This window comes from Eublepharis macularius, chromosome 2, assembly GCF_028583425.1.
Source record: "Eublepharis macularius isolate TG4126 chromosome 2, MPM_Emac_v1.0, whole genome shotgun sequence".
Classification (NCBI taxonomy): Eukaryota; Metazoa; Chordata; class Lepidosauria; order Squamata; family Eublepharidae; genus Eublepharis; species Eublepharis macularius.
This window is the reverse complement of record NC_072791.1, coordinates 13,056,169-13,083,041: the sequence shown is the minus strand read 5'-3', so window position 1 is coordinate 13,083,041 and position 26,873 is coordinate 13,056,169. Positions and strand designations below refer to the sequence as shown.

The 26,873-nt window shown below is 44.3% G+C and overlaps 1 protein-coding gene across 1 annotated transcript in view; it reads right to left on the bottom strand.

Annotated features, from left to right (window-relative positions):
• SLC38A6 (solute carrier family 38 member 6) overlaps window positions 1-26,830 on the bottom strand; it is a 79,282-nt gene extending 52,452 nt beyond the window's left edge. Inside the window, exons 1-5 of the mRNA XM_054972499.1 lie at window positions 26,668-26,830; window positions 24,147-24,268; window positions 21,986-22,059; window positions 18,092-18,144; window positions 16,854-16,893 (exon numbers count right to left, since the gene is read on the bottom strand). Coding sequence (XP_054828474.1) covers window positions 16,854-16,893; window positions 18,092-18,144; window positions 21,986-22,059; window positions 24,147-24,268; window positions 26,668-26,787 — 409 coding nt within the window. The 5' untranslated portion in view covers window positions 26,788-26,830. The remainder of the gene's footprint in view (window positions 1-16,853; window positions 16,894-18,091; window positions 18,145-21,985; window positions 22,060-24,146; window positions 24,269-26,667) is intronic.
• Between the last annotated feature and the right edge of the window lie 43 nt (window positions 26,831-26,873).

Below are 26,873 nucleotides of genomic sequence, written 5' to 3'. Positions count from 1 at the left end.
AAAACTCACATCAGTCTAGGGCCGATTCCAGATGACTAACCTGAAGGCGCTGCATGCCGCCATGTTCCGGATCGCGACGGGGAAAATGCGAAATATCGCGTTTTCTCACGCGAGTTTGGCACGACGTCGCACCAAACTCGCGCGAGAAAACGCAATATTTCACGTTTTCCCCGTCATGATCCGGAACATGGCGGCATGCAGCGCCTTCAGGTTAGTCGTCTGGAATCGGCCTAGATGGGGAGAAAAACCCTTCAAGTAATTTCCAGATCAGATTTCCTGTTAATATACAAAACGTCTCTCTTTCCCAGGCATTTATGTTTGCCTCTGGCTAACCATTTGATCATTTCGTCTTTTGTTGTGTGATGGACTCTTTTGTCTCCCGTGTAGGGACAGCCACTCCTTTGAATGCTACAAGCCAAAATGGGATCTCTGTTACTTTTGGACTCCTCTTGATACACTTAAAAAAAAAATGCATTACTTTAATCTGCTTTCTGTCTTGCATGCCGTTCCTTTCCTTTCTCCGGGCCATGAAGAAAATGGATGCCAAGTTCAATGAATATATTTATACCCTGAAGCTTACATAAGATAAGGATCTTTCCTTTGGCAGCTCATGAGAAAACAGTCCTATTCAGGCGAGTGTGCTTTATCCACAGTTTAAAAGGTTAAGTCGAGAGGGGGGGGGCGGTGTTCCAGACTCTTTGCACCGAAGGAGGAATAAAGTCACCACAAACTAACACAAATAGACAGCAAAGAAGAGAAGAAAAGCCACTGTGCAGCCATCCGAAATGACAAAAGCAAAATTAAGGAAAATGTTACGATTTATTTTCACTGCTGGCTTACACTGACACGTACATGAACTAACATACAAAGCCTGCAGCTGTGATGTTAGTTCATGGTGCTAATTTTTAGAAAATCGTGTGTGCTACAACTACTTCATCCGCCTGTTGGCTGGGTGAATGGCGGACCGGCATCCCTGGGTGTCCAAGCTTACAATACCAATCCTGCGTGCTTTTCCAGGTAACTTAATTAGCACTGATGGAATTACTAAGAGTGGCAATTAGCTCCAGCTTAGAGTCACTTAAATTGATTTATAGTCCCTCTCTTCATTGCGGGTTCATGAACAGCAATTTTACACAAGGAAGAGTTGCCAGTGTCCGACAGGCTGCTGCAGGAGACGGAATACTGAACTAAAAGGATTCCCATTCAGCAGTTCTTATGCACCTTCAAGTCCAGCTTCCTCACTCCCTAGAGACTCATAGCATTTCTTGGTAGATTGGCAGACACAGAGGGACATTCAGTCCTGATATTCTGTATTAGGTATCAAGGCTTGGGTCTGTTTGGAAGTTTCACTTTCTGCTCTGGGAGCCTGTCTAACCCCAGGCATGTGTGGGCTGGTTTTGACTACTCAGTAGAAGGAGAAGAGCATGCTACACATGCTCAGAGGCACTTGCATCATGACTTCCCGTGCGGCAGAGCTATTGTGGAAAACAGGTCTTGGTCTAAGTCTCTCTGGGTCAAATTATTCCTGGATTTCTGAATCGTTTCTCTCGTTTATAACTTCCAAGTCCCTCTTGCAAGCACCCTTGAAACAGAGTCTGTGTTTATCCAAGGAAGCAAAAATTCTGCAGAACCCAACTCTGTCCCACCCTCAAATTCCAAAACTGGGAAATTCAGATTTGAAGACAGTTGTACTTTGCTCCTGGCAATCTGGAATAAATTCACCAGCCACTTAATGCCTAGGAGCCAGCCAATCGCTCTGTTCAATGTGGTAGCAATTAGACTTGTCAATCTCATTTCCAAACTGGGCTCAAAGCCAGAGATATCCCCCTTCCCGTTTACTATTTAGAATATTAATACAACCGGCATGGAATAAATTAAGCCTTTCCGAGCAGTTCCCATCTAGCAAATCTTAGCAAGCCTCACCAAATGCTGAATCTCAGAGGAAGTTCAGACAACTCTTCGGTGACTCGCTCACGTGGGGAATCAACTTAGCATAGACACGCTTTCATTCCATCAAGGCAGTAATGCTCACTCAGTGGCTCAGGAACCACTCTGAACTCTTCTGAACACAGTTTCCCCAATGTGGCAATCCGCCCCATGTGCTATACTAGAAAGCAGGCAGGGCCCTTCCCCAGCAGGACTTGTGGCTGGCAGGTGATTCCCACCTTGAAACAGCCACCGTTGGAGGAATGGGTAAGCTGTGATGCCTCCCTGAGGTGCAGACCTCATGCCAGGGTTGGAAGGAAACGTGGCTCATTTGGTTGGTGGTAATTGCAGATGTGGCTCTCCATAAGCCAAGGAGAGAATATCACTGCATTAAAGGAGATGGAATGGACCCCAAAGCTACCAAATATAAACCTCCCAAAGATTGCCACAACACATCACTGGTTTGAAAGCACAGGATGCAGTTCTACTGCTGAAGCTTCCAGGCTGTGAGGCCCTAAGTGATCTACCTTGGGCTCTTTAGAGGATTTCTCTCCCTTGCCTCTGAAGGACATTTCTGGCCTGTCCCAGTACAGTTGCAAGGGCACACTTTGGATCTCCTGGCCCACCGAGAGAGGCAGCCATGAGAACACAACAGTGCTCTTCCCAGCCATTTCTCTCCTCTTCCCGTGGAAGGACACAGAATTACAACCCCAGGTGAAATGAGCACGGGGGGCGTGGGTTGCTAAAACATGAATCAATACAAAACACGGCACTGGCTAAGAGCAGGAAGAAAATTATATGTGATCTCAGGGCAAAATGATCAATTGCTACTTGCCTTTAATGGAGAAAATGCAAACAGGGTTAGTTTGGGAGACAGGGCAGCATGGAGGTACATTCACACAGAATGCATAGGTATCTAAAGTCCAAGCACCAAAGCATATTACCACTGTAGCTACACGGATCTATATCTCCACAGATAAGAATATTCCTATCAAAATGTTCAGATAGCATGTTTATAAAGTTTTTAAATAATACCTAACAGCCTTTTCATATGTTTTTAGATCCAGAGAAGTAGCTCACTTTGTCAAGATTTATTTTTACATTTTTCGACATACCTACAGATCTAAAGCTCTCTGTTGAGTATATCCTTAACAGCAAACCTCGGCTTGCCCTGTGATGGCAGTGAAAACCGTTCTTAAAGGCATCTTCCTGACAAAGACACAACAGAGAAATCCTGAAATGTCTCAATGTATTTTTGGAGGGTGTAGAAAACACACCAGACCCCAAATCAACCAGCTCAATACTAACCAAAACAAGCTTTCCTCTAATAAAAAAAAATGGTTCCCAGTAACAGAGATTTGGCGCTGGATTTTCTTAATCACCCTGCCCAGCGACAACGGATCACTGTCGAGCCCCTGTTTCAATGCCACAGGGAGGATGTGTGTTTATGCCCGTAGGGAGTTCTCAGAAAGTTCATAGAACTGCTCTTTCCTTACAGAGGGGCTGGCAAGACACCCTTAAAAACATCCGGTGGTTGGAAAGAACGAACCTCATTCCCTGGGGCTAGCCGCTCTCTCAACCAACCCGTTTGGTTCATGACACTGGGATTAAGAAAAACCTACAGCTTGATGGAACAAGCTAACTTTCAAAAATGTTTACATGGGCAGAGGATGAGAATTGGACTTTTAAAAACTACTCTTAATACTGCATCACAGTTCAGCTTAAAACGGCTTCATGTTGTTTGCTTTTAGAAAAAGAGAGACAGTGTCTACCCAACACTGCCTCTCTTTTTCTGAAGGCAAACAGAAAGGGCTGGGACTGGGGAATGCCTGATGTTTTCTGTTATGGTTGTTGTGGGTTTTCCGGGCTGTATTGCCGTGGAAAACCCACAACAACCATCGTTCTCCGGCCGTGAAAGCCTTCGACAATACGTTTTCTGTTATCTTTTCCCACCTACAGCATTCTCCTTTCCCTCCAAATGTATACTTCAGAAACTGCACAATTGGAGTCCAGTGGCACCTTAGAGACCAACAGGACATTCAGGGTATAGCCTCTTGAGAGTCAAAACTCCCTTCATCAGATACAAGTAGGAATAGAGATCTCTGTACCTTTACATGTCAGTCAGAAGGTGAGCAATGGTGAATTTGAGTTCAGAACAACGAACGGACCTTTCAGGACGGGGAAAATGAATAGGGACATAGGATTCTTATGTTTATATTTGTTTATTGTTAGATTTATACTCTGCTCTCCCTGCACACAGGATCAGGGCGGTCCACAACAGGAATATTAAATTAAAAAAATTAAAACTACATATTAAACAGATAAAAACCAGCATATATCTCACTACAGATGTTAATTTTCTACATTTCTTACCCCATAGCATTTCTTCCCTGCTCTAATCAAGTACATTTTGCATTGAACTTTTACATCCCTCTCACCTTCTGACAGGGCTCAGGGATTCCCAATCCTATGTATATCTAATCAAGGAAGCTTTGATTCTCAAACACACATACCCTGAAAATCTTGTTCTTTAAGGTGCAACTGGACTCAAATCTAGTTTTTTCTACTGCAGACCAACACGGCTACCCACCTGAAACTATTTCTGAAATTGAAATTGATTGACATTTCCTCAGACGGGCAAGTCTACCTTCCCTAAAAGCTTGGGCAAACCCTGTCCATAATAGTCTTTCAATTTACTACAGATAGCAGTCACAGCGTATGAATAGGCCACACAAATCACAGACAGGTGTTATCTGTATTTGGAACTGCAGAGAATTTTAAAGAAGCCCAATGTAAGAACCAAAATGGACATACTCTTCACACTGGTAACCAACCAACGAAGGAGGATGAATTTTCAAGGGAATAAATTGGCAATCCAATCCTAATTAGTCTCCAAGCTCAAATTATATACTTGTTAAAATATAATAATCTAATTGTGATAAGAGGTGGAAAAAATGCTTCTGTGACCATTCTAGAAACCTGGAAGAGATTCAAAGAAATTCTAAATTATAGATCTACAATTCAGAATTTTCTGTGACCAAAATGTTTGGTGGCTTGACTGACCCATAACAGCTTTTGACAGGGCCAAGGATTAGCCAGAAAATTATCAAATCCGTTCATACGATGAGATGGTAAGGAAAATGGATAGGTACAGCCCATGATTGTTTTAGTTTTTCCAATTCAAAGGATACAAAATAAGAACTTACTGATCTGGAATAAAATGAACTTGAATTGTTAATTGAGAGGAGCGTATGTAAGGAATGGAAGGGGCAGATGGATAAAAATAACTTGGGGAAATATAGGCGATCTTATTTTGGTGCGTAAGTGGGAATGAATTTGGGGTAACATCAATAAGAAAGCGATTCATTTATGTACTTATTATTTTCTATTTACATTATTTATAGTTGCTGTTCTCACTGAGATTCAAGGAGGATTACACAGCATAAATCAACGTAGTCAATGGGATGGGACATCCAATAAGCAATATAATAGAAGTAAAATCAAAAAGAGTCCAGTAGCACCTTTAAGACTAACCAACTTTATTGTAGCATAAGCTATTGTAGCATAATAAAGTTGGTTAGTCTTAAAGGTGCTACTGGACTCTTTTTGATTTTGCTACTACAGACTAACACGGCTAACTCCTCTGGATAATAGAAGCAGGATGTGGAAATTAAAACCAAGTAAAAACAAAGCATAAGTACTAACATGGTATATTAAATGGTGCAGAAATTAGTAATACATACAGCAACAGATAGTATGTACTACACACAGCAGTATACTTCATAGTCTCTTTCTGTTTATTCAAGTATTCTTCCTGAATCATTCCGTTATATTAAAGCCCTTTTAGCTGAGTAGAAAAGCCCTCCTGAACAACTCAGTCTTGCATAGTTTGCGGAAAGACAGGAAGTGGGAGCCTTCCTGACCTCCTCAGGCAGGCCATTCCACAAGGTAGGGACCCCACAGAGAAAGGAGGTGTTCAGGCAATTTGTTGGTTTTGCCTGTTTGTGGGTGGCACCTGTAGAAGGCCCTTTTCAGATGAGCGAAGCTGCCATGGCAGAGCGTAGGGACAGAGGTGGTCCTGTAGATAGGAGGAACCAAGGACACAAAGTGCTTTGTATGTGGCTGGACTCAATAAAGGAAGCCACATCCACCATTTTGCAAGATCTGAGCAAGACCGTTGATAGGATGTTTTGGAGGTCTTTCCTCCATAGGGTCGGAAACAACTTGACAGCACATACACAACATGTGTTAGCCAATACCCTGAACTGAGCCTGGTAACTTGAGATACATCTTCAGCTTTGACTCTCTAAGGCTTACACCCTGAAAATCTTGTTGGTCTCTAAGGTACCACTGGATGCAAATCCTGCTGTTCTACTACAGACCAACACGGCTTCCTACCTCAAAATAATACATATATTAAAAAACTGGATACTATCAATTGACTATCAGAATATGAAATGTTTGGATAATCTACAGCCTCATGTACTATTTTCTTTAATATAAATAAAGCCAGGATGGTGTCTGACTAGGATCTGGGAGACCCAGGTTCGAATCCCCCCTCTGCCATGGAAGCTTGCTGGGTGACCTGTGCGGGTCACATACTCTCAGCGTGACCTACCTTACAGAGTTGTTGCGAGGATAAAATAGAGAAGTGGAGAATGATGTAAACTGCTTTGGGTCTCCATTGGGGAGAAAGCTGGGGTATAAATGAAGCAAGCAAGCAAGCAAACAGTTTAAAAATTTGACCTGCAAACATACTAATTGTTTCACTTGGGGGAGGGGGAACCTTAGTATTCTTTAAAAAAAATGTTTTTTAAAAAAACATCCAGGCCAATTTCCTAAATTAAAAAAATAAAACATAATTGGTCTTAAAGGGCCTGAATTGTTCGACTAAGACTAGAGACCCGCAAACCTGCCCTTAATTAAAGCCGAGCTGGAAATCCTCAATTTAAGACAATAAGGGTAATTAGCTTTCAGGCCAAATGCAAGCTGCCGAAGGGGTGAGCACTTAAATTAGCCTAAATCTCTCCGTAAACAATCCGCTGGCGTGTGGAAAATACAGAAGCCACTTAAAAGATTAATTCAGGCAGTTCCTATGGATGCCCCATGGCAGGAAACAGCTATTTCTGCCTCCACTTTAGGTGTCTGCTTACTTCAGAAAAGGTTCACAGGTGACAGAAGATGCTACGCTTTTGGCATCCCCTTTTTTGGTTGGCTTCGTAATTCTTTGAGGATTAGCACCTTTTAAAACCTACGCAAACATTCTCCCTCCTCCCCCGTTTGATCACGTAATCCCAGGGATTCGTCTGCTCTATCTGCAGCATCCAGTACAGATCACCGAGCCTGCACCACTTTTAAAAATTAAATGTTTCCTGAAGTCTTGTCGATATGGGAGGTCAACTGCGAGGCTCCATAACAGCCCACATGCTGCTGGACAAGCCCTAGCCCACCTTTCGCCTGCCTAAGCCTTGCAAACATGTCTAATGATTACAGGCCTGCTTGTCCATGCATGCCCCTGGCGGTGACTTTCATCCTGAAGGGAGGAGGCTCTTTTCCAATTTACAAAAAGCCTCCCAGCTTGTTCGGACTCACCACAGACGACCCCAGCAAGTGGCCATTTGGCCACTTATTTTACTAAACTTCAAGAGAGGAGCAGGCAAAATGGAAGTACAAGAAAAAGAAGGGGGTAGGGTACGGCTTCCTGTCACAATCACAAATCTGACATGGTTTTTCACAAAGACACGCCCCCCCAAGGACTCTGCACAAATCCACAGAGTTGTCTGGCACACCCTCCTCCCAGGAGTGTTTTGACCATTAAAGCCACCAGGAAAAAGTTCTGGTGGCAAGATGGCTGGGGGGGGGGGCACCCACCCCGACAGGACCATCCTGTCCCCAGTGAGGAACAGCTCTTGCCCCATATGGGGCAGGCATAAACCACCACCACACGAGCCCGTGGCTTGAGTCCCACATGGGGAAGGAGGAGCCCAGTTGGCCGGGCAGTCTCTTTCTCTTTCCTTTCCCCTCCTTTGAGTGGGCAGGGTGGACTGGCCAGCTGGGTTATCAGGCAAGGCCCTCTTTTCCTCCCAATGCGTCCCTGCCTTCTCCTACATGGGATCATTTTATCTCACGGCCACGACTGACATATCAGCAAGGGAGCTTTTCCTTTCCGTGTTGCTAATGTGAGATGCTTAGGCAGGAGGCAAGCTGGTTAAAGTGGAATTCTCCCATATCTGCGGAGTTCCAAAGTGCTGTAAGGCATTACTGAGAGGTGCTGTAGCAGAGCGGTTAAGTCGTTGGGCTGCGAATCAGCACTCAGCTGGTTTGAATCCCACTACTGCCATGAGCTCAGCAGGAGGGCTTGGGCAAGCCATTCCTCTCAGCCCCAGCTCCCCAGCTGTATTGTGAAGATAATAGTAACACTAATTTGTTCACTGTTCTGAGTGGGGCACTAATCTGTCTAGAAGAGCGGTATATAAGTGTTGTTGTTGCTGCTGCTGCTGAGTAGTAGCACAGCATGGCAAATTCCAAGGGAAAGGAACTTTCTCTCTTTGCCAGTGTATATGCAAACATGAGTGTGGGTGTTTCAGTGGGTCTGGTAATGCAAGCAGTAGGGCTGGAAAGTATTTCAAACTCCTAGATGCATGCCGGCACCAGTTTCTGGGGACGCTTGCAATCTTCCTTTATCTACTTCATTTATACCCCACTTTTCCCCCACGGGGGACCCAAAGTAGCTTAAATAATTCTCCCCTTCTCCATTTTATCCTCGCAACAACCCTGAGAGGTAGGTTAGGCTGCCAGCATGTGACTGCTTAGGCCCCAACGTAGAGATGGGCACAAAATGAACTACGGAACAAAATTCTGTATGGAACAGCTGGTTCGTAGTCAAAGAACCACGTGTTCTGTGGGACTGCGTTTTTCCGAACCAAACGAACTTTTCTTATCATTCCGTTGCTGGTTCAGACACTTGGCACCAAACACTCCCTCGTACAGGCAACGGTGGCAGTCTTTAGCTTGCCCCCAATCTGAGGCCTCCAGGCTTGATTGGCAGCTGTCCCTGCCAACTAGAGAGATCCCACTCTTTGGGGCTCTATAACTCGGAGATCCGTATTGCAATCTTCATGAAACTTGGAGGGTGGCTGGAGGAGAGCCTACTGAAAACCCCCTGCGAGTTTGGGCTCTCTGAGCATGAAGGGGGCTGTCCTGGCCCCCCTCAAAACTCGAACCGGTTCAGAAATTGGGTAAGTTCATTAAGTTTGTGTTCCGTGTTCCGTGGAAATTAACGAACCACGAACCAAGCTGTTTGGTTTTTTTCATTCTGTGCCCATCTCTACCCTGAAGCAATCGCCACACTAGAGCCCCTTTTTCTCAAAAATGTAACTCTAGAAGCTGGAGAAATGAGAAGACGCTACAGTTGTTACTATGAGATGAGGGGATGTTATTGTGTTACTGAAACTCTTCATGCATATACAGAGCCCAAAGTCTTCACTCTGCTGTTAATTCCTTTTAAGAGGCAGTGTGAGAATCTCTTCCCTGCTTCAAATAACAGATGCATAAAACTGTGCTCTACTGGCACAATGAATTCAGAACTAAGGAGACATCAAACACTTGCACTAACTGTTTGAAATATAAATGGAATATAGTATTTCTCAGAGGAAAAGAACATAGCTCTTTAAAACCTTGCGAAGAGGTTTTTTTAAAAGATTACAGTAGTTACAGATTTGTCGACAAGATATAGGATAAAGTTAGTATATTTAAGATCAGGGGTTTTTTTTCCTGAAGGCCAGGATTTCCATTCTCATTCCATTCTGTTCCCTTTCAAGGGGAACATCACAAGGATAAATCTCTTGTCACCGTCAAAATTGAGCTTTTTTTAAAAAAAAAAAAAGATTCTGAACACAGCTAAATTCCAAGTGACCAGCAGATGGCGAGGCGAGAGCACTGCAGGGAACATCCAATCCCCGATAAAAAATATCCCAAGGATACTAGATCTATGTTCTATTCATAAGTGTACATACATACACACAAGCATACGTACACACACACAAACACAGTAACACACACAACTCTGAATCCAAACCACCTTTTGTGGCTGAACATAGCCTAACTCAAACAGGGCACAGTATCTTATTCCAGGACACCAAAATACTGGACAACACTTCCAACTACTTTGTCAGACTGCACAGGGAAGCCATTGAAATTCACAAGCATAAGCAAAACTTCAACAGGAAAGAAGAAACCTTAAGAATGAACAGAGCATGGTTTCCAATTCTGAAAAACACCAGGCTAACAAAACACTCTATACTCGACAATAGCCCTGCAGAGAAGATTAGCACATCAAGCACCAATCCATATGCAAAAGAACCTCCTCAGGATACAGTGAAGCCTCCCACCATTAGCATTCCACACCCTGGGAAACTCTTACAGGATGGCTCAGCTCAACCCCACCCCTCCTGAGTAGATAAAAATGACCTGCCAACTTCTTTTCCACACTGTGACACAGAGAGATCTTTGTCTTTTGGTGCTACACCTCTGAAGATGCCAGCCACAGCTGCTGGCGAACCGTCAGGAACTACAATGCCAAGACCACAGCAATACAGCCCGGAAAACCCACAACAACCACCAAACCACCTTTTGCTTGTTCATGTGTAGAAGAACTCTTGAAGAGCAAGATTGCGTAACGAGTCCTTAATCACATCTCAGGTCTGCAGATTAAAGATTCCTCGGATTCAGTTTTTGCGGATTCACTCAAAACTTTAAACTCTATTTAAACATGGATTTTTTTTTAAAAAAATGTAAATGGGTATTGGTTTTACAGCTCAACTTTAAACCCCTTCTGCACCGTGTTAGTTTGCGGCAGATCGTCTTTCTTGCTGCCTCCTCTTGTGAAAGCACGGGAAGGCAAACAAACATCCAACTGTTTTTATAAAGGGAACCATCACTTCTTTCAGCTTACAATATGTCCGTTCTCTTTATTTTAATCACACCGAGCTTCCTAGCCACGCACTTTAGCTTCACTTTCGGATAACAGAGATGTCCTGTCGAATCATGTTTCGTTTAATAGTTTTGTTGGTGCCAAGATCTTATCCCTTGCCAATGAGGTGGTGGTTACTAAATAGCCACACACAAAAATCAGCAACACAAGAGTTATGTCTGTAAGAGTTTTCCTGGACATGAAAACAAAGAGAGTGATCTATGCTAAACCCAGAGGACTTGCAAATGATGTGCTTCTGACGTTTAGTTTTTTAAAAAGTCCTCCGGACTGTAATATTTTTGCACTAAAAATTTCTTCAGTAGGAAACAGAAGTTCACATTTCACTACCTACATGCAAACACCTTGTAGGAAATAATTTTTATATGGGTCTCAGCGGGTCCCATATAACTCTGCAGATGGTCCTGTCTCTCTCCCATCTCTTGGAAAAATCACAAGCATTTCCCGTCATAAGGAAAGAGAAAATTTAAAAGTGTGTTAACTGCTATGTACAACATCATGAAAGCTACGAGAAGAATTTGGGGATTTGTTTTCCCTTCAAAACTCGCAAAGAAGCTCAGCTTTCATAAAGATGCAACAAGAGCCCTCCTGGATCAGACACAGAGTCCATTTATTCCAGCATCCTCTTTCCATCAGTGGACGGCCAGATCCTTCCAGGAGGCCCACAGACAAGGGTTGCAATTTGCGGTATCCTTTATTATTGGGACCGGCATATCTTCGGGACCGCCTCTCCCTGTACGTTCCCCGGAGATTGCTTCGATCAGCAAATAAATATTTACTTGTGGTCCCCGGCCCTAAGGAAGCCCGCCTCGCTTCAACCAGGGCCAGGGCCTTTTCAGTCCTGGCCCCAGCCTGGTGGAACGCTCTGTCAATGGAAACCCGGGCCCAGCGGGACATATTATCGTTCCGCCGGGCCTGTAAGACAGAGCTGTTCCGCCAGGCATTTGGTGATTGAAGGGGGCGGTGCCATGTCAGCCTCCCACCTTTGGGGTGGGGAAGGTTCTCCCCACCGCTGCACCTTGTTAATTTGTTTTATTATTTGTATATTGATTTTAGTTTTTGTTTTTATCGATTTTAACTGTTCACCGCCCAGAGCCCCTGGGGATGGGCGGTATATAAATTGAAAAAATAAATAAATAAAAATAAATTACATGCATTATCTGGTTCTTATTGTATTGCTTTCTAAATTCTGTAATCAAGTATTTGCATTTCTTATACGCCGTGCATTATACGGTTCCCACTGCATTGTTTTCAATTTTGTAATCCACCTTGAGTCTCAGCATGAAAGGTGGACTATAAATAAAACATTTATAAAGTATCCTGGGATGGAGCATCTGCTTGGCATGCAGAAAGTCCCAGGTTTAATTCCCCGGGATACCCAGTTGAAAGAATCAGTAGCAGGTGATAGCAAAGACCTCTGCCTGAGACCCTGGACAGCCACTGCAAGTCTGAGCAGACAGAGCTGATCTTGAATAGGACGGAGGGTATGATTTAGTACATGGCAGTATCATGTGTTCAATAAGTAAGGAAATAAGTAAAGGCAACAGCCCTTTCCCACTTTTCATCCCCGAATCAAGTATTCAAGTATTAATTCTCATCATGGATACTACAGGGAACAAAGCTTCAATAAGACCTGGCTTCCATAAATTTGGGAGGAGGAGGGAAAAATAATCTCTTTCTTACCGCTCTCTTCATACCATTTAAAATTTTATAAGCCTCATTACATTTCTCCTTGGTCATCTTTTTTTAAAAACTAAAAATCCCCAAATAGGGAAGGTGATGGTTTTGGTTGCTGTGTCTGACCCTTTCCCGAGCATTATACCTTTTTGAAATGAGGTGATTAGAACTGTACAATGTATTATGAATGCAGCTGCCCTAAAGGTTTAGATCAAGGCATTGTGTTGCTGGCAGTTTTATTTTCCTGTCCCTTCTTCGACCCTACTCCCTGTACCCTAGCCCAAGAAGAAAGTCTGAAGCACCGTTTGAAGAAGTCTTCAAACCGATGATTGGTCCGAATATATCTACAGGGCATGATTAAAGTTACGTATCTTATAAGATTTACGACAGAGATGAGCAAAAGTGAGCGGAGGACACATCTGGCATGCTGTAACTTTGCATCTGTCCCTTCAGCTGCTTAACAATCTGTCCCAAGCATCGCCCTGCTAGATTGCAGCACTGGGCAGTGGGCTGATACTTGGAAAAATGGTTAAATGGCTTAACAGCCAAGAGGCAGAATGGGAGATTCACACTGGGATCCAAGCTGGAGCGTGGCTATTTGAAAGAGCTGGCACCAGTGCCAGCATGGGAACCAGGAAGAGCCAGCGTCCAGCTTAGCACCTTCAAATGCAGGTGAAGACCCCAACGTTACCCACAAGCAACCAAAATGCTTGCCCACTGGATAAGCAGAGGGTAAATTTTTAATGTCAGGTAGGCATATTTTAATGTTATATTTGGCATAGAAAAGGTACAGTCAGAATGTCTCGACAGGAGACACACACTGCAAAAACTATAGTTAGGTGGGTAGCTGTGTCAGTCTGCCGTAGAAGAGAAGGACTTGAGTCCAATGGCACCTTAAAGACCAACGAGACTTTCAGAGTCTAACTTTTTCAAGAGTCACGTTCCTGAGCTCCCTTCTTCAGACACGAGTCCATGTTTGAAGAAGGGAGCTCTGACTGTTGAAAAGTTACACTCTGAAAATCTTGTTGGTCCCTAAGGTACCACTAGACTCAAATCCAGCTGCAAAAACTATGAGCTGCAGACAGAGAAGAAGCAAGAACGTCCTTCAAGTAATCCAAGAAGATCTTTTATTAATGGCAAAACAACTTGCCTTTTCTACAGTTTAGCATAGGTTAATTTTGTTAAGGGGGGTGGAAATGCCCAGCCTTTCCCATGCCCACCGGCAAATTTCCCATAGAAAGATGCTACAGAGGGGACTAGGAGGCTTCCATCCAAAAGACCAGGGCTATTTAAAAGCTTGGAATAATTATTTTTCCAACCACAGAAGCGGCCTCTTGAATTAATCAGAAATGAGAATTTTTGGCAGATACATCCCAGGTTTGTGACAGCTAGAATTATTGCAATGGATAGAATAAGTAGTTTGATAACACCCAATTCACAATAGTCCAGACCTCTAGGGCTGCTCAAGAGAGTTTTATTAAAAGTGACATGCATGGAAGGTTATGAACTGTTAGGAGGAGGAGGAAATCAGACTCGAATTTCCTTTGACCGCCATACTCTTGTACGAGGCCCCAGTTCAGTCTGACCCTTCAATGCCTCGCCTCAACTCGTTTCATGGCATTTATTTATAAGTGTAGTCAAATAGGAAAGGAAATTAAAAAATTTGTTCATCATTACGTAACATCACTCTACACCAGAATGAATAAATAACCTCTAGTCCTCTGCGTTACTGTGTTCTCACTCAGGTCTGGAGTTAATCCCAGGAGTTCACCACACTTTTAAATGTAAGGTTTTTTTAACATCGAGAGCCAGAAAATTAAAAAACAAACAAAAGCAGCCAAGTTCTAAGTATGCTTAGGATAACGACTGTCAAAAGCGACTCAAATTTATGCAACGACATCAACATGCATCACTCAGCAGCTACAGCTTTCGAGACCTCATCTTTCCAGTTTAGATTAAAACTCCTTCCCCAAACAAAGCATATGGAAGCAGACGAGCAACTTAGCATAACAGCAATGAAGCGTCCGTGAGTTTGCAACTAGTCCCTTTAGGATACATACTGGGAACTGCTGGTACAACTCATTTTTAGAAAATTTTGGTTTCTCAGCCACAAATCTGCTCCCAGGAATCAAACTCTTCACACCCAATCCCAGGAGACATTTAATAGCACATCACTTCTTTAAAGATCACCTCAATTCCTATGGCAAAAGAGGTTTTCTTGATGATCTCCCCGCTCCCATGGCAGATCTCCAACTGCCATGGGAAGCTTTTGTAAATTGGAAAAGAACCTCCAACTTCTCCACCATACACTGGGTTTCCAGTGCTACCGGGGAGGGGGGGCTCCGAAAATTCTGCTGTGTGAAACAAAGCCCCCACCCCAAAAGCTTGATTGCAAAGACTACAGCATATCTGCAAGCGGAAAGAGACCCCATTCCAAGTAGAAGACCACCTAGCGAGCACATCTACTCATGATGCAGCATCAGTTAAGCTGCTCACGAACAAATATCCTGCTGCTGGATGAAGCAAGTCAAAAAGAAATAGCTCTCCGCTATGGGCGGACTGTGCACACCCAAAGAGCCTTGTCTGAGGCTCTTTCCTCACTGGCGCCCCCACCTGATCTTCTGCCATCCTGCCAGCCCCCCAGGCAGGTGTCGTCCAGCCTCAGATGGGCAGGGTAAGGGGTTGCATCATCTTGCTCCTTCTCCTGCCCTGGGAGTGACAGCACACTCCAGCTGCCTTTCCCTGCAGTTCCTGCTCAGCCACCACAGGAACCTGCCTTTAAAGGATTCCCATTGCCCCACCTCCCCGGGTTTTCTCCCAATCCTCACCTAGCATCCCTGAATGGCCCTTCTCCCTGCCTATCCGATGGCATGGCTGGGTATATTCTGCAGTCTCCTGGTCCCACCATCCAAGTCCAGGGTGGAGCATTTGCTCTGTTCTTTGCCTGGTTTGCCTCTGCTGCTTCTGGGGCCTCTCCAGTGGCTCCCTTCGCAGTTTGGGGCCTGTGCTTGCCTGGCTCATGCTGCCGACAACCTGCTGTGTGCCTGGCTCAGGTGAAGCTGCCTGGGCAACTGCAGGAGAAGGGTGAGTCAGCTGGGTGGCTGGAGGCTGTTCCCCAGGGTTGTGCCTGGGCATTGGCTGCTGCTGTCCTAATGGTGAAGGTGGCCTGGGGCTCTGTACAGGCAGCGGCAGCTGAGGTACTGGCAGAGGCGGTGCTGCAGGGCCTGAGGACGGTGCCTGATGCTGCAGGACTGCGGGGGGGGGGGGGGTGGACAGGAGGACAGCATCACTGGACACCCGACTATCAGACCAAAGGCCCACCGGGAGCACAGTCTTGTTTCCCACAATGAATAAGATATGACCATACAACTTACGGTCATGCCGAAGAGGACATCATCATCAGACATTCAATTTAGCAGCTGAAAGGATCTCCAAAAGCCCCAGTTTTCTAAAGGCTGCTTCATCATTGTCTCCCGTAGCCTTGCCACAGGAGATAAATTTGGCATAACATATGACAGGGTACTGTTATCAACATCTTTATTTATTTTACTTTATTTATACCCCAACTTTTTCTCCAGAGGGACCCAAGGTAGCTTACATGATTCTTCTCTCCTCCATTTTAGCCTACAACAAACCTGTGAGGTAGGCTAGGCTGAGAATATGAGACAGGCTCAAGGTTACCTACTGGGCTTCCACGGCAGAGTGGGGATTCGAAACTGGATCTTCCAGGTACTAGTCTGGCACTCTAACCACTATACCGTACTGGCATGTCTTGGTTGGTGTGCTCCAGTGTGGTGGAGTAGTTAGAAGACTGGAAATGGATCTGGAAGACCAAGGTTCGAATTCTCACTCTGTTGTAAAACCTGCTGGATAAGTTTGGGCCGCCCACGCTCTCTCAGTCTAACCTACCTAATAGGGTTGTTGGGAGGATAAAATGGAGGAGCAGAGAAAAATGTATGCCACCCTCAGCTCTTTGGAGGAAGGGCAGGATGAACATGTAATTACGAATATTAATAACACACAAAAAGAGATGATGTAAAACATCAGCACTGCAAATCTAAGCAGGTCTACTCAGACGCCTACTCAGTGGGGCTTATTCCCAGGAAAGTGTTCTTAGGGTTGCACTAGGATTGGAGCACAGCAAGACCAATTTTCAAGTTACAGCTGCGTCCCTCTCTCCTTTTCTGCTCTCTCCCACAGGCACAAAATCCTACACTCTACAGGCGCCTCAACACCATGCCTTAAGTCTGCAGTCTCTTACCTCCGATATTCTGAACGACGATTGTGCAGGCCACAAGAACCTGTCAAAAAAAAAAGAAAACTGTGTTAGGAACATCACTCTCAACCCGTCCTAACTCACCTCTTTAAAAACAAGCTGCAGAACTGATCAAACAAACATCAAGAGCTCAGTGGGTGTGACAAAGAGAACATCATAAAAACAAACTATTCCTATCGCTGCTGTTTCATGTTTGGGGACAAAAAACAACCCTCAAAATCACAGATGAATCTGCTCTAACTCATGCTTGCTTTTACAACGGACTGTTTTGCAATCATGGGAGCGCAATCCAAGGTGCTTTGTAAAATAATACACGACCACCAACTTATGAATGACAGAGGTGGATGGGTAGCCCTCAGACTCATAAAAATGATTGTTAGTCCCTGGCAGTTAGGGCCCTCAAGTTCTCCACAGTTAACACACCATTGTTCCAGTTGAAGCAACTTTATTAGAGATCCATACTGTTGAGGGTGTTCACACAAAGGTAGCAATTGGCAGAAGTGACTATTCAAAAAAGGACACTACTAATTATAGGGAAACTTCCCACCCTTTGGGTCCATTGACATTCTGGCGTGAAACCCCAAAGAGTTACATGGGAATTGATTAGTTTAGGCTAGACAGAGAACAGAATGAAATCATCGCAGTCTCTGAGAAAAGAGACATTGCTCGCTGCCCGCAGCTTGCTTCCAAGGACACTTGCTCCTGAAGTGAACGGAAATACTTTCAATAGATAACAGACAGCCCCACTGGCTCAGTGCATTTTAAGTTAGCAGTTTACACACTCTCAGATGATTTATATAGAATACAACCTTAGCAGACAATTATGATCAGCATAAAATGCATAACACAATATTGGCATGACAATGATAGGCAGATTAATAGCCGAAATCGAGGCACACAAATTAGCTACTGCCCCCCATCTCTGGAGATATTACTAACTTGGCCCTTCATGCTAAGTATGGAGCTCTGTGCCCACAGATGCAACCACTCCTCCAGGAGCTGAGAAATATGGCCGTGTTTAAAATTAGGCAAGGCATCAGTTCCTCACACAGAGCTCCATGTGCATACAACAGCCCTGCAGAGATTTAGATCATGGCTCTAGAAATTTAGAAATGCATTGTTCCTTCCACCATTAACATGTTTACTGTACCTATAGTCTTAAACAATCAGAACAAACCAAAGGATTTCATGAAAAGAACAGGGAGAGCTGGTTGGGTAATTACCTTTCCGGGTAAGCCAAATGCAAAAAGGCCAAGATCTTCATAAGAAGTGACAGCTATTAGAAGGAAGAGAGCAATTCAGAATTGTGGCATATATTTAAAACAGGCATATATAAAACAATCTTGCTCTAACAGATTTTACACTTATACACTTTGCTTCCCCCACCCCTTCCCTAAACCACAACAGAAGTATCTTCTGGAAAATTACATCACTTTCAAATTTAGTAGGAAGTAGCCATGAAATACATCTACAAGTTCTGATTTCCTACATATCGCCCCTGCCCCCTGGAGAAAGATTTCAAGGCATTTAGGGTTGCTGGATGAAGAGGACGCCAAGAAAATGATGTCTCTTTTTATGGTCTATGTTTTTATGTTGGGCTGAGTTTTTGATGCTCGGTTTTGACCAATACTGAATTGGCGTGGGGGGGGGGGAAATTCCATTCCCCATAACAATACTACTCCAGACATCATCTTAGCTGCCCTTCTGATTTCTACTTGTGTGATCAAGAACAGGCTTTGGATGCTGGGTAGATCTGAGTCTCCATATTAATCCCAGATTTTCCATGCCAGAGGAACCCTGCACACATTTTACAAAGATGGGCAGTCGCCTGTGTACCTCTTAACGAGCACGCACAGGATCCTGCATGGCTTAAAAAATGCAGTGTGGCTGCTCCCATTTTAGACTCACAGTTAGGGTGGGATGGGGAGCTGTTAAAATGGCCCATTCTGTACGTCTTCTAAAGGAAGGTTCTGTACTGGAACTTCCAGCTCTCACACATGGCCCTAACTAAACCGTTGCCTGGGGAAAATTCCCAGCAGCTGCTTGACCCAGAATACTGGAACTATTGCTCTCAACTAGATTCTAAAGGCAGCAAATTTCTTGGCTAGTCAATCACCTGTGATGCAAGGCCAGATGCCAAGGGAGTGAGGTTCCCTTGCCCTTCCCCAAGTGAAGCTGATTGCAAATTGCTTTGGGGCAAGGATTTTGGCCGATGCCCAGCTGAAATCCAGTGGCTTCAGCAGAACTGCTGTCAGGCAGGGTCCCAGCCAACTCACTAATTCAAATGGCATGTTGGCAGGGCTTTTTTTTCAGCGGGAACGCTTTGGAATGGAGTTCCGGCACCTCTTGAAAATGGTCACATGGCTGGTGGCTCCGCCCCCTGATCTCCAGAGAGAGGGGAGTTTAGATTGCGCTCCGCGCCTCAGCGGTGCGGAGAGCAATCTAAACTCCCCTCTGTCTGGAGATCAGGGGACAGGGCCACCAGCCATATGACCATTTTCGCCAAGGGTGATTTAAACTTAAAAAAAACTCCCCCTTTGTTCCAGCTGACTCAAAGTGACATCATTGTGCAGTCCTGAGTTCCACCACTGAGTTCCACCACCTCTTTTCCCAGAAAAAAAGCCCTTCCTGTTGGGATGCTCTTACTGGAGAAGAGGACAGAGAAACTGAGAACGGTGCTTAGTAAGAGCAGATTCGTCCTTTGTGGTGGCAGACATTGAGAGTAGGGGAGACCCAGGTTCGAATCCTCACTCTGCCATGAAGATCGCTGGGTGACCTTGAGCCCGTCACACACACTCTGCCTAACCTAAATTTCAGGGCTGTTGTGAGGAAAAAATACCTCAGGGATACTCAGGAAAGGGCACAGGGGAACTTCAGCTGGCTGCAACTAGGACAAGCAGCATTCCCTTAGGCCTAGGCCAACATTGTGTCTTTGCTGGGATGGGGACCAGAAGAAACGAGCAACACAATATGCACAAGCCACACCTCAAAGTGAATTGGGCCAATTCACATTACAAACAGCTCATTCTGTGTTGGGGAACAAAACTCCCAGGTATGTGGAGACCCAATATGGATCAGGTGGACCATGGCATACGAGGAGAAGGGGCTTCTGCCTCCCTCACCCCAAGCTGCTCTCTGCACTGTGGCAATGAGCGATTTGCCCCAGGATGGGAAAACGGCCCTGGGGAGGGGCGCTTAAATCCACTCACTCCGTGTGCCATGGTCTCCATCAACCTCGGAATTGCGTTCCCAGCACAAAACTCCAGGAGCAAGTCTGCTTACAGAGTCCACATATCCACTATAAGGTGGATATCCACTTTGTAAGGTGAGGATTGGCCCAGAGACTCAGTCCCACGTGTAGGTCAGATTAAAGGTCATCACGGAGGTCACAAAGACTTTAGAACGTGTGAACTGTCCCGGCACTGAACTAAATGAGAACTAGAAGCTTGGAGATCCATGATCAGATCTCCAGTAATCTTTCATTTTTTGAAAAACCAGTAGGAAGTTGATTTGGATCTTGGGTGAGTTAACTCTTTCCCCTCATCTTGTTTTTCTGATAGAAATCCTCCCAAATGAAGCTATAATTTTAGGGATGGACTAAAGATAGTTAGCTCATCACTTTCTCTCCACTCCCCTCCAATTGGAGGGGGAGGATTTCTCTCTATTTGGCCTAGACTCTGCTAGCTTTGTCAAGATTTTACCCCACTTCATTAAAAGTTCGCAAGATTTGGGTCCAGCAGCACCTTAAAGCCCAACTAGATTTCCAGGGTATGAGCTTTCAAGATCAGATATGAAAATGCAATCATTTTCAAAGTGCAGAAAAACAGCAACATCCCTCGGTTTAACTTCACACCTCTCTTTTGTTTGTAATGGCCTAGCTGTGCCCAGAGTGCGCACTCCATAGCAGTGATACTCCACAGCGGTGATACCCTTCCTGCAGCACAATTCCATCAGGAACACTTGGGAAGGGATGAGTCAGCCTGTGTGGCACAACTTTCATTTCACTTCCGAGGCTAGTGTTTAGCAAACAGAGGCCTCTGAGAATACAGTAGTTGGCTATCTCGGCTCTAAATAATTGTTCATTATGAAGCTCCCTGGGGTTTTAGTACTGAGCAGCGGGTGTCCGAATGTGTTGCAGACAACTTGGGATTTATCGAAGGCTTTCCAGAGAAAAATTCAGCAGCAGCAGCAGCAGATAAGCTTCCCTGAAATAATACATCTTCCTCTGCAATGAGCAGTATGAAATCAACAGCAGCCTGTACACGGGCTTTCTCTGTGGTGGCCCCTATCCTGTGGAATGGCCTGCCTGAGGAGGTCTGGAAAGCGTCCACTCTCTTGGCTTTCCGCAAATGATGCAAAACCAAATCATTCAAAAAGGCTTTTTACTCAGATAGGAGGGCGGTATTGTAGGGAGGGGATCTCAGATGATCTGCTAATGAGGTAGGAACCATAGACTTCACCACTATGTTGTACTGGATTCCTGCTAATGCTGTGTCTTTGTGAACTTGTATCTATTTACCCTATGGCATTGTTTATGGAAATGTTCTTGATACTGACTGTACTAATCTCACATTGTGTAATTCACCTTGAGTCTCAGTGAGAAAGGCAGACTATAAATGACATAAATAAATAAATAAAATAAAATAAAATAAAAATACCTAGCAAGGCAGGGGTCCATTTGGGTGCCCTACTATTTCGTGGGATTTATCAAAGGCTTTTCAATGAAAAATTCAGTAGCAGCAGATAAGCTTCCCTGAAAGACTGCCTGTCCAATAATACATCTTCCCCTGGAATAAGCAGTCCCTAACAAGACAGAGGTCTATTTGGGTGCCCTCCCATTTCATGGAAAGGCAACACTGAGGCCCAACAGGCCCAGCAAGTAAGATAAAGGTAAAGGTAGTCCCCTGTGCAAGCACCGAGTCATTACTTTGGATAAATTACTATTCAGCTGTAGAATATTCAAAACACGCTCTCCGTGAACGTGCACCTTGCGAACCCATATGGCACCCATCACAGTAATTGCACAGGCTTTGGGGGTGCCCTTTGCAAAACGAGGATGCATTTTCAACTTCATATAGGCTGACACTGCACCTTAAAAGCACACGCTGTCCACTTACCGGTGTGAATGCACAGACTAAGCAGCAAAAACACAGAGTAAGCTGCAAGAACGGCAACGATCAGCAACAGCACACTAGAAAAGACAAATGAATGGTCAAGGCCAGGCTTAAAACAATAGACATTATTTTTAAAATGGAGAGCTGGTAAGCTGCATTTTCCCAGAAACCAAAAAAAAAAAATCATCATAAGACAAATTTCCTCATTTTATGGTTCACATTAGCCATAAATCACTCAGTTGCTGGTTACTCAATATTTTCCATGTTCTGCTTTTCATTGACTTTTTCTCTGTGTTAAAATTAGATCTCATCATAAGCATGCGGGGAAGGAGGAGACTATAACCATTTCATACTATAAGCTAGATTCAAGGACAATTTAGGTCAGTCATTTAATTTGCTACTTGTCAGTTTGCCAAGGGGGGGGGGTAGCAGTAGTTCCCCTCTCCTCTGCCCAGCCGCAAGCAAAGAAGGGCAAATTGCAATCGCGCTCTGATTAGGTGACCTGTACATCATCCCAGGACTTGGTCCTAGCTTTCAAAAGCCTGGGTCCTAGCTTTCAAAAGCCACCAGTGGCAATATGAATTTGTAGTTTTTTAAAAATTATTTCATTAAACAAAAAATATCATTGGACTGCAGAAAGAATATCAAAAGCAGAGTATATAACAGAAAGTAACCTTAGACAGTAAACATAACATCAAAACAAAACATGTAACAAATAATATAACAAAAAGTAACATTAAAGAGTAAACATAATATCAAAAACAGAACATATAGCAGCTTATTAAAACTACATAACATTTCTCCTCTCCATCCCTTCACTTATCTATGTTAAAATACATTATCATTTGCACAGTTTTGTTACACGGCGATGTATCCAAAAGTCTATAGAAGAAAAACAAGTACATTGTCTCTGAGAGGAACAAAAAAGGTCATCAAAATATGTGTAAGTGAAGATGTATTATAGCAAGGTAAACTGCTAGTACATGTAGAGTCTATGCTGGCTGACGACGGCTATCTCTGATCTCAAGCAGAGACGGGTCTTTGCTAGCGCTTCTGACCTGAGACCCTTTAACTCTGAATGCTGGGGACTGAAATGGGGACCTTCTGCAGGCAAAGCAAGTCTCTGAGACTTGTTTCCCCGAGAAGCATCTTGGGATTTTAGCGATGAGCTATACCTGATGATCAGCAAGGCATTCATTTTAGTTGAAAAAATAAAACATCTAAGCATTTTTCCTTACAAGCAGCAGTTACATCCATCAGTCTCTTGCTAACTTGCTTTTTTTCAGTAAAAAGGTGGGCTAAAAATTCTAAATAGCTAGATAGTGCTTGGCTTGACGTTAACATGACTGAATGTTTCACACCTGCATAATACAAGAGATCGTCTCTCTCCAGGTGCTTTGCAATTATAATCACTAACACTAACTGAGAGCCAGCTTGGTGTAGTGGTTAAGAGCGCAGGACTCTAATCTGGAGAGCTGGGTTTGATTCCCTACTCCTCCTCTTGAAGCCAGCTGGGTGACCGTGGGTCAGTCACAGCTCTCTCAGAGCTCTCTCAGCCCCACCCACCTCACAGGACGTTTGTTGTTGTGGGGATAATAATAACATACTTTGTAAACCACTCTCAGTGGGCATTAAGTTGTCCTGAAGGGCGGTACATAAATCGGATGTTATTATTATAATTATATTATTATTAACAGATAGTGCCTTCTTCTTTACACAATTCTATGCTAAGCTCATACAGTACAAGCCCAGAAAGGAGGACTAAAGCACAACCATGGAAGGCCTTCTCCTTGGAGACTTATGGATGCCTTTGAATTAACTCTGAATGGCTAATGTGAGCTAGGGATAGCAAATTGGTATTTTTTTAAAGTTTTTATGCTTTTTAAAGCATATCACATAGTACTTCTGCAGCGTTTAGAAAATCATCATTCTTGAGACAAAAATTAGTCAAATGAAGAGGCTCCTGAAAAGCCAGGATCACATGTCCAGAGCCTATGCGCACTCAGGCTTGTCCATGATAGACTATCTCAAATCCTACACCAAATATACAGAAGGAGTCACTTGAGTGGATGCGATCTCGCTCCCCACATATACACATTCTCATATAGTGTATGTACTAGGTGCCTCTGAGTACTGAAAACTAAAATGGATACTAAAAACATACCTAAATCCAATAATTCCTGTCTTGGCCATGGCGTACGCTAATCCAAGAATTCCACTTCCCATGATAGCGTTCATTAGATTAAGCACGGAGAACCCAAAAGATGACGCTTGATTCAATGTTCTCTGTAAAGGTTTGAGCCAATCAGAGAGTTACACGAAGAATTCTTCACTTGAGGAAAACCATCATAAAAGGACAATGCAAGTGCTGATGAAAAGCCATTTTACTTCCCAAGTGCAGACTCCCAGATACCTTTAAAGCATGCATATGAAACAGTAGACGCTGCTGCAGAATCCAAGACTACGAAGCATGGCCCATTTGGGATATTTACTTAAATTACATTCCGCCATATCTTAAAGTCTAAAGGTGACTAATCGTTGTGAATGAAATGGATGCCCCCTTAAAGAGCTTACAACACAGAAAAGACAATGAAGATCAGAGAAGCCCAAACTCCAAATACTGTTGATTTGGCTAGTAAAAAGAAAGAACAGTACTCTATTTTAAAGGGTTAGAATAAAGAATTGTGTGTGTGTGTGTTTTAAATCATATCTTGTGACACTATGGGATTCCTAGAACTAGAAATCACAAAGCGCATAATAAAAACCATAGATCCAGAGGATTTATGTTTCTTTCTGCCCTCCATGCATCTGATGAAGAGAACTGTGATTCTCGAAAGCTTATGCTACAATAAAATTGGTTAGTCTTAAAGGTGCTACTGGACTCTTTTTGACTTTAATAAAAACCATAGTTTCCCAACTTTTATTTCTAGAAGTGCCACTGAAAAACAGGAAATACAACCAGGTTATCCCTGATCCAGAGGTCACCCAAATCTCAAAATAAACAGTCTTACAGATAAAGCCAGTGGATCTTTGCTCCAAGGGACGGTGAACAATGGGGCCAGTTCTACAATCACACTCTTGGGGGATGGACAGTACAGAGTTTGATATGCCAGAACAGTTGAGGTAATTTGCAATAGAACAGTTCCTTAGAGTTTGAGCAGGGTGCATCCAATAGGCTTTTTAATGCCATAGAAGCAAAGCTATTGGGAACCCCAAATCTGTCACTTGGGGAATCTGTGGCTTTACTCTCTGCAACCCCCTGATAATACAAATTTATTTCTCTACTGCTTCACAGGGGACTCCGTGGAATTACAGTGGTGTCTGTTCTACAGGAACATCCACAGTTTGGGCCACGTGGGTTTTTCTTAAAGCAGTCAAAAGTTTCTGGGGCTCTATGGGGTGCCCACAGAATGGGACCATTAGAGGGTTGCAAAGTCCAGCTTGGGCAATTCCTGGAGATTTAGGAGAGGGTGGAGTTTGGAGAGGGAAATCAGCAGGGATGTGATGCTACAGAGTCCATCTCAATTGCACTCAAAGCCCTTCACAGCTTTGGCCCCTCATATCTGCAGAAGCCCCTCTTTCCGAACACTCCACCATGGCAGCTTCGCTCATCTGAACAGGGCCTTCTGCAGATACCACCCTACAGCTGGGCAAAATCAACATCTGCCCACACATGGGCTTTCTCAGTGGTAACCCCCACCTTGTGGAATGGCCTGTGGAGGTTAGGAGGGCTCCTGCTCTCCTGGCTCTCCGCAAACTATGCAAAACTGAATTATTCAGGAGGGCTTTTCACTCAGATTACAGGAATGTGTTTTAAGAAATAGCTCAGAGAGATGCCTTGCTAAGGGATAGGAACTACAGACTATGTCACTGGGTACTGTCTGCTGATCTAGATCTGCTCCTACTGAGTGGTCGAAAAGAGGAAAAGTCCAGTAGCACCTATGAGACTAACAAAATTCTTCTTAAGTGAGCTGTGACTTACAAAATTTCGTATCTTACCACAAATTTTGTTAGTCTTATAGATGCTACTGGGCTTTTGTTCTTTTCAACTGCCACTAACAGACTAACATGACTACCCACCTTGATCCTACCGGGTAGTTTTCACGTTGCTAATAGATGGATGTCATATTGCTTGGTTATGCTTTGTTTCAGAAAGGTTTCATCTCTGTGTTCCAGCATTATGCTTGTTTCCAAATTTCCTGCTACCATACCCGGTTGTATTTGTTCATTGAACATCCTAAGTGTTTCGCTGTATTGTATTTTTCCTCTGTGAAGGTGCTAGCTAGTGATAATATTGCATTCACCGGATGTAAATAGATCCAGAGGAGTTTGCCGTGTTAGTCTGTGGTTGCAAAATAGTAAAAAGTCCAGTAGCACCTTTAAGACTAACCAGCTTTATTGAGGCATAAGCTTTTAAGAACCACAGCTCTCTTCATCAGATGCACGACGAAGAGAGCTGTGGTTCTCGAAAGCTTATGCCTCAATAAAGTTGGTTAGTCTTAAAGGTTCTACTGGATGTAACTAATCCGTCTTGGATTTTTTTGAAAAAGGCAGACTACAAATAAACAATAACAACAACAATAATACCGCGCTGAGGTCCCTGCCCTCCACACCCCAAATTTCCCAACCGGGAGCCGGCGACCCTCCCTGCCTACCCGCGACCCCTACCCAGCCCGGGCACCCACCCTGCCGCCGGGGGGCTCGGGCGAGAGCAGCGGGGCGCCCTCCTCCAGCTCCTGGGCCGACAAGTACCAGCCCCGCTCCCAGTTGAGGCTTCCGACCCGCGCCGCCTCCTCGGTCTCCATGGCTCGGGCGAAGTCCCTCAGCCGCCGCTGAGCCGGGGGAAGAGGCGAGGCGGAGGCGGAGGCGAGAGGCGGCGCCTCGGCCTTGA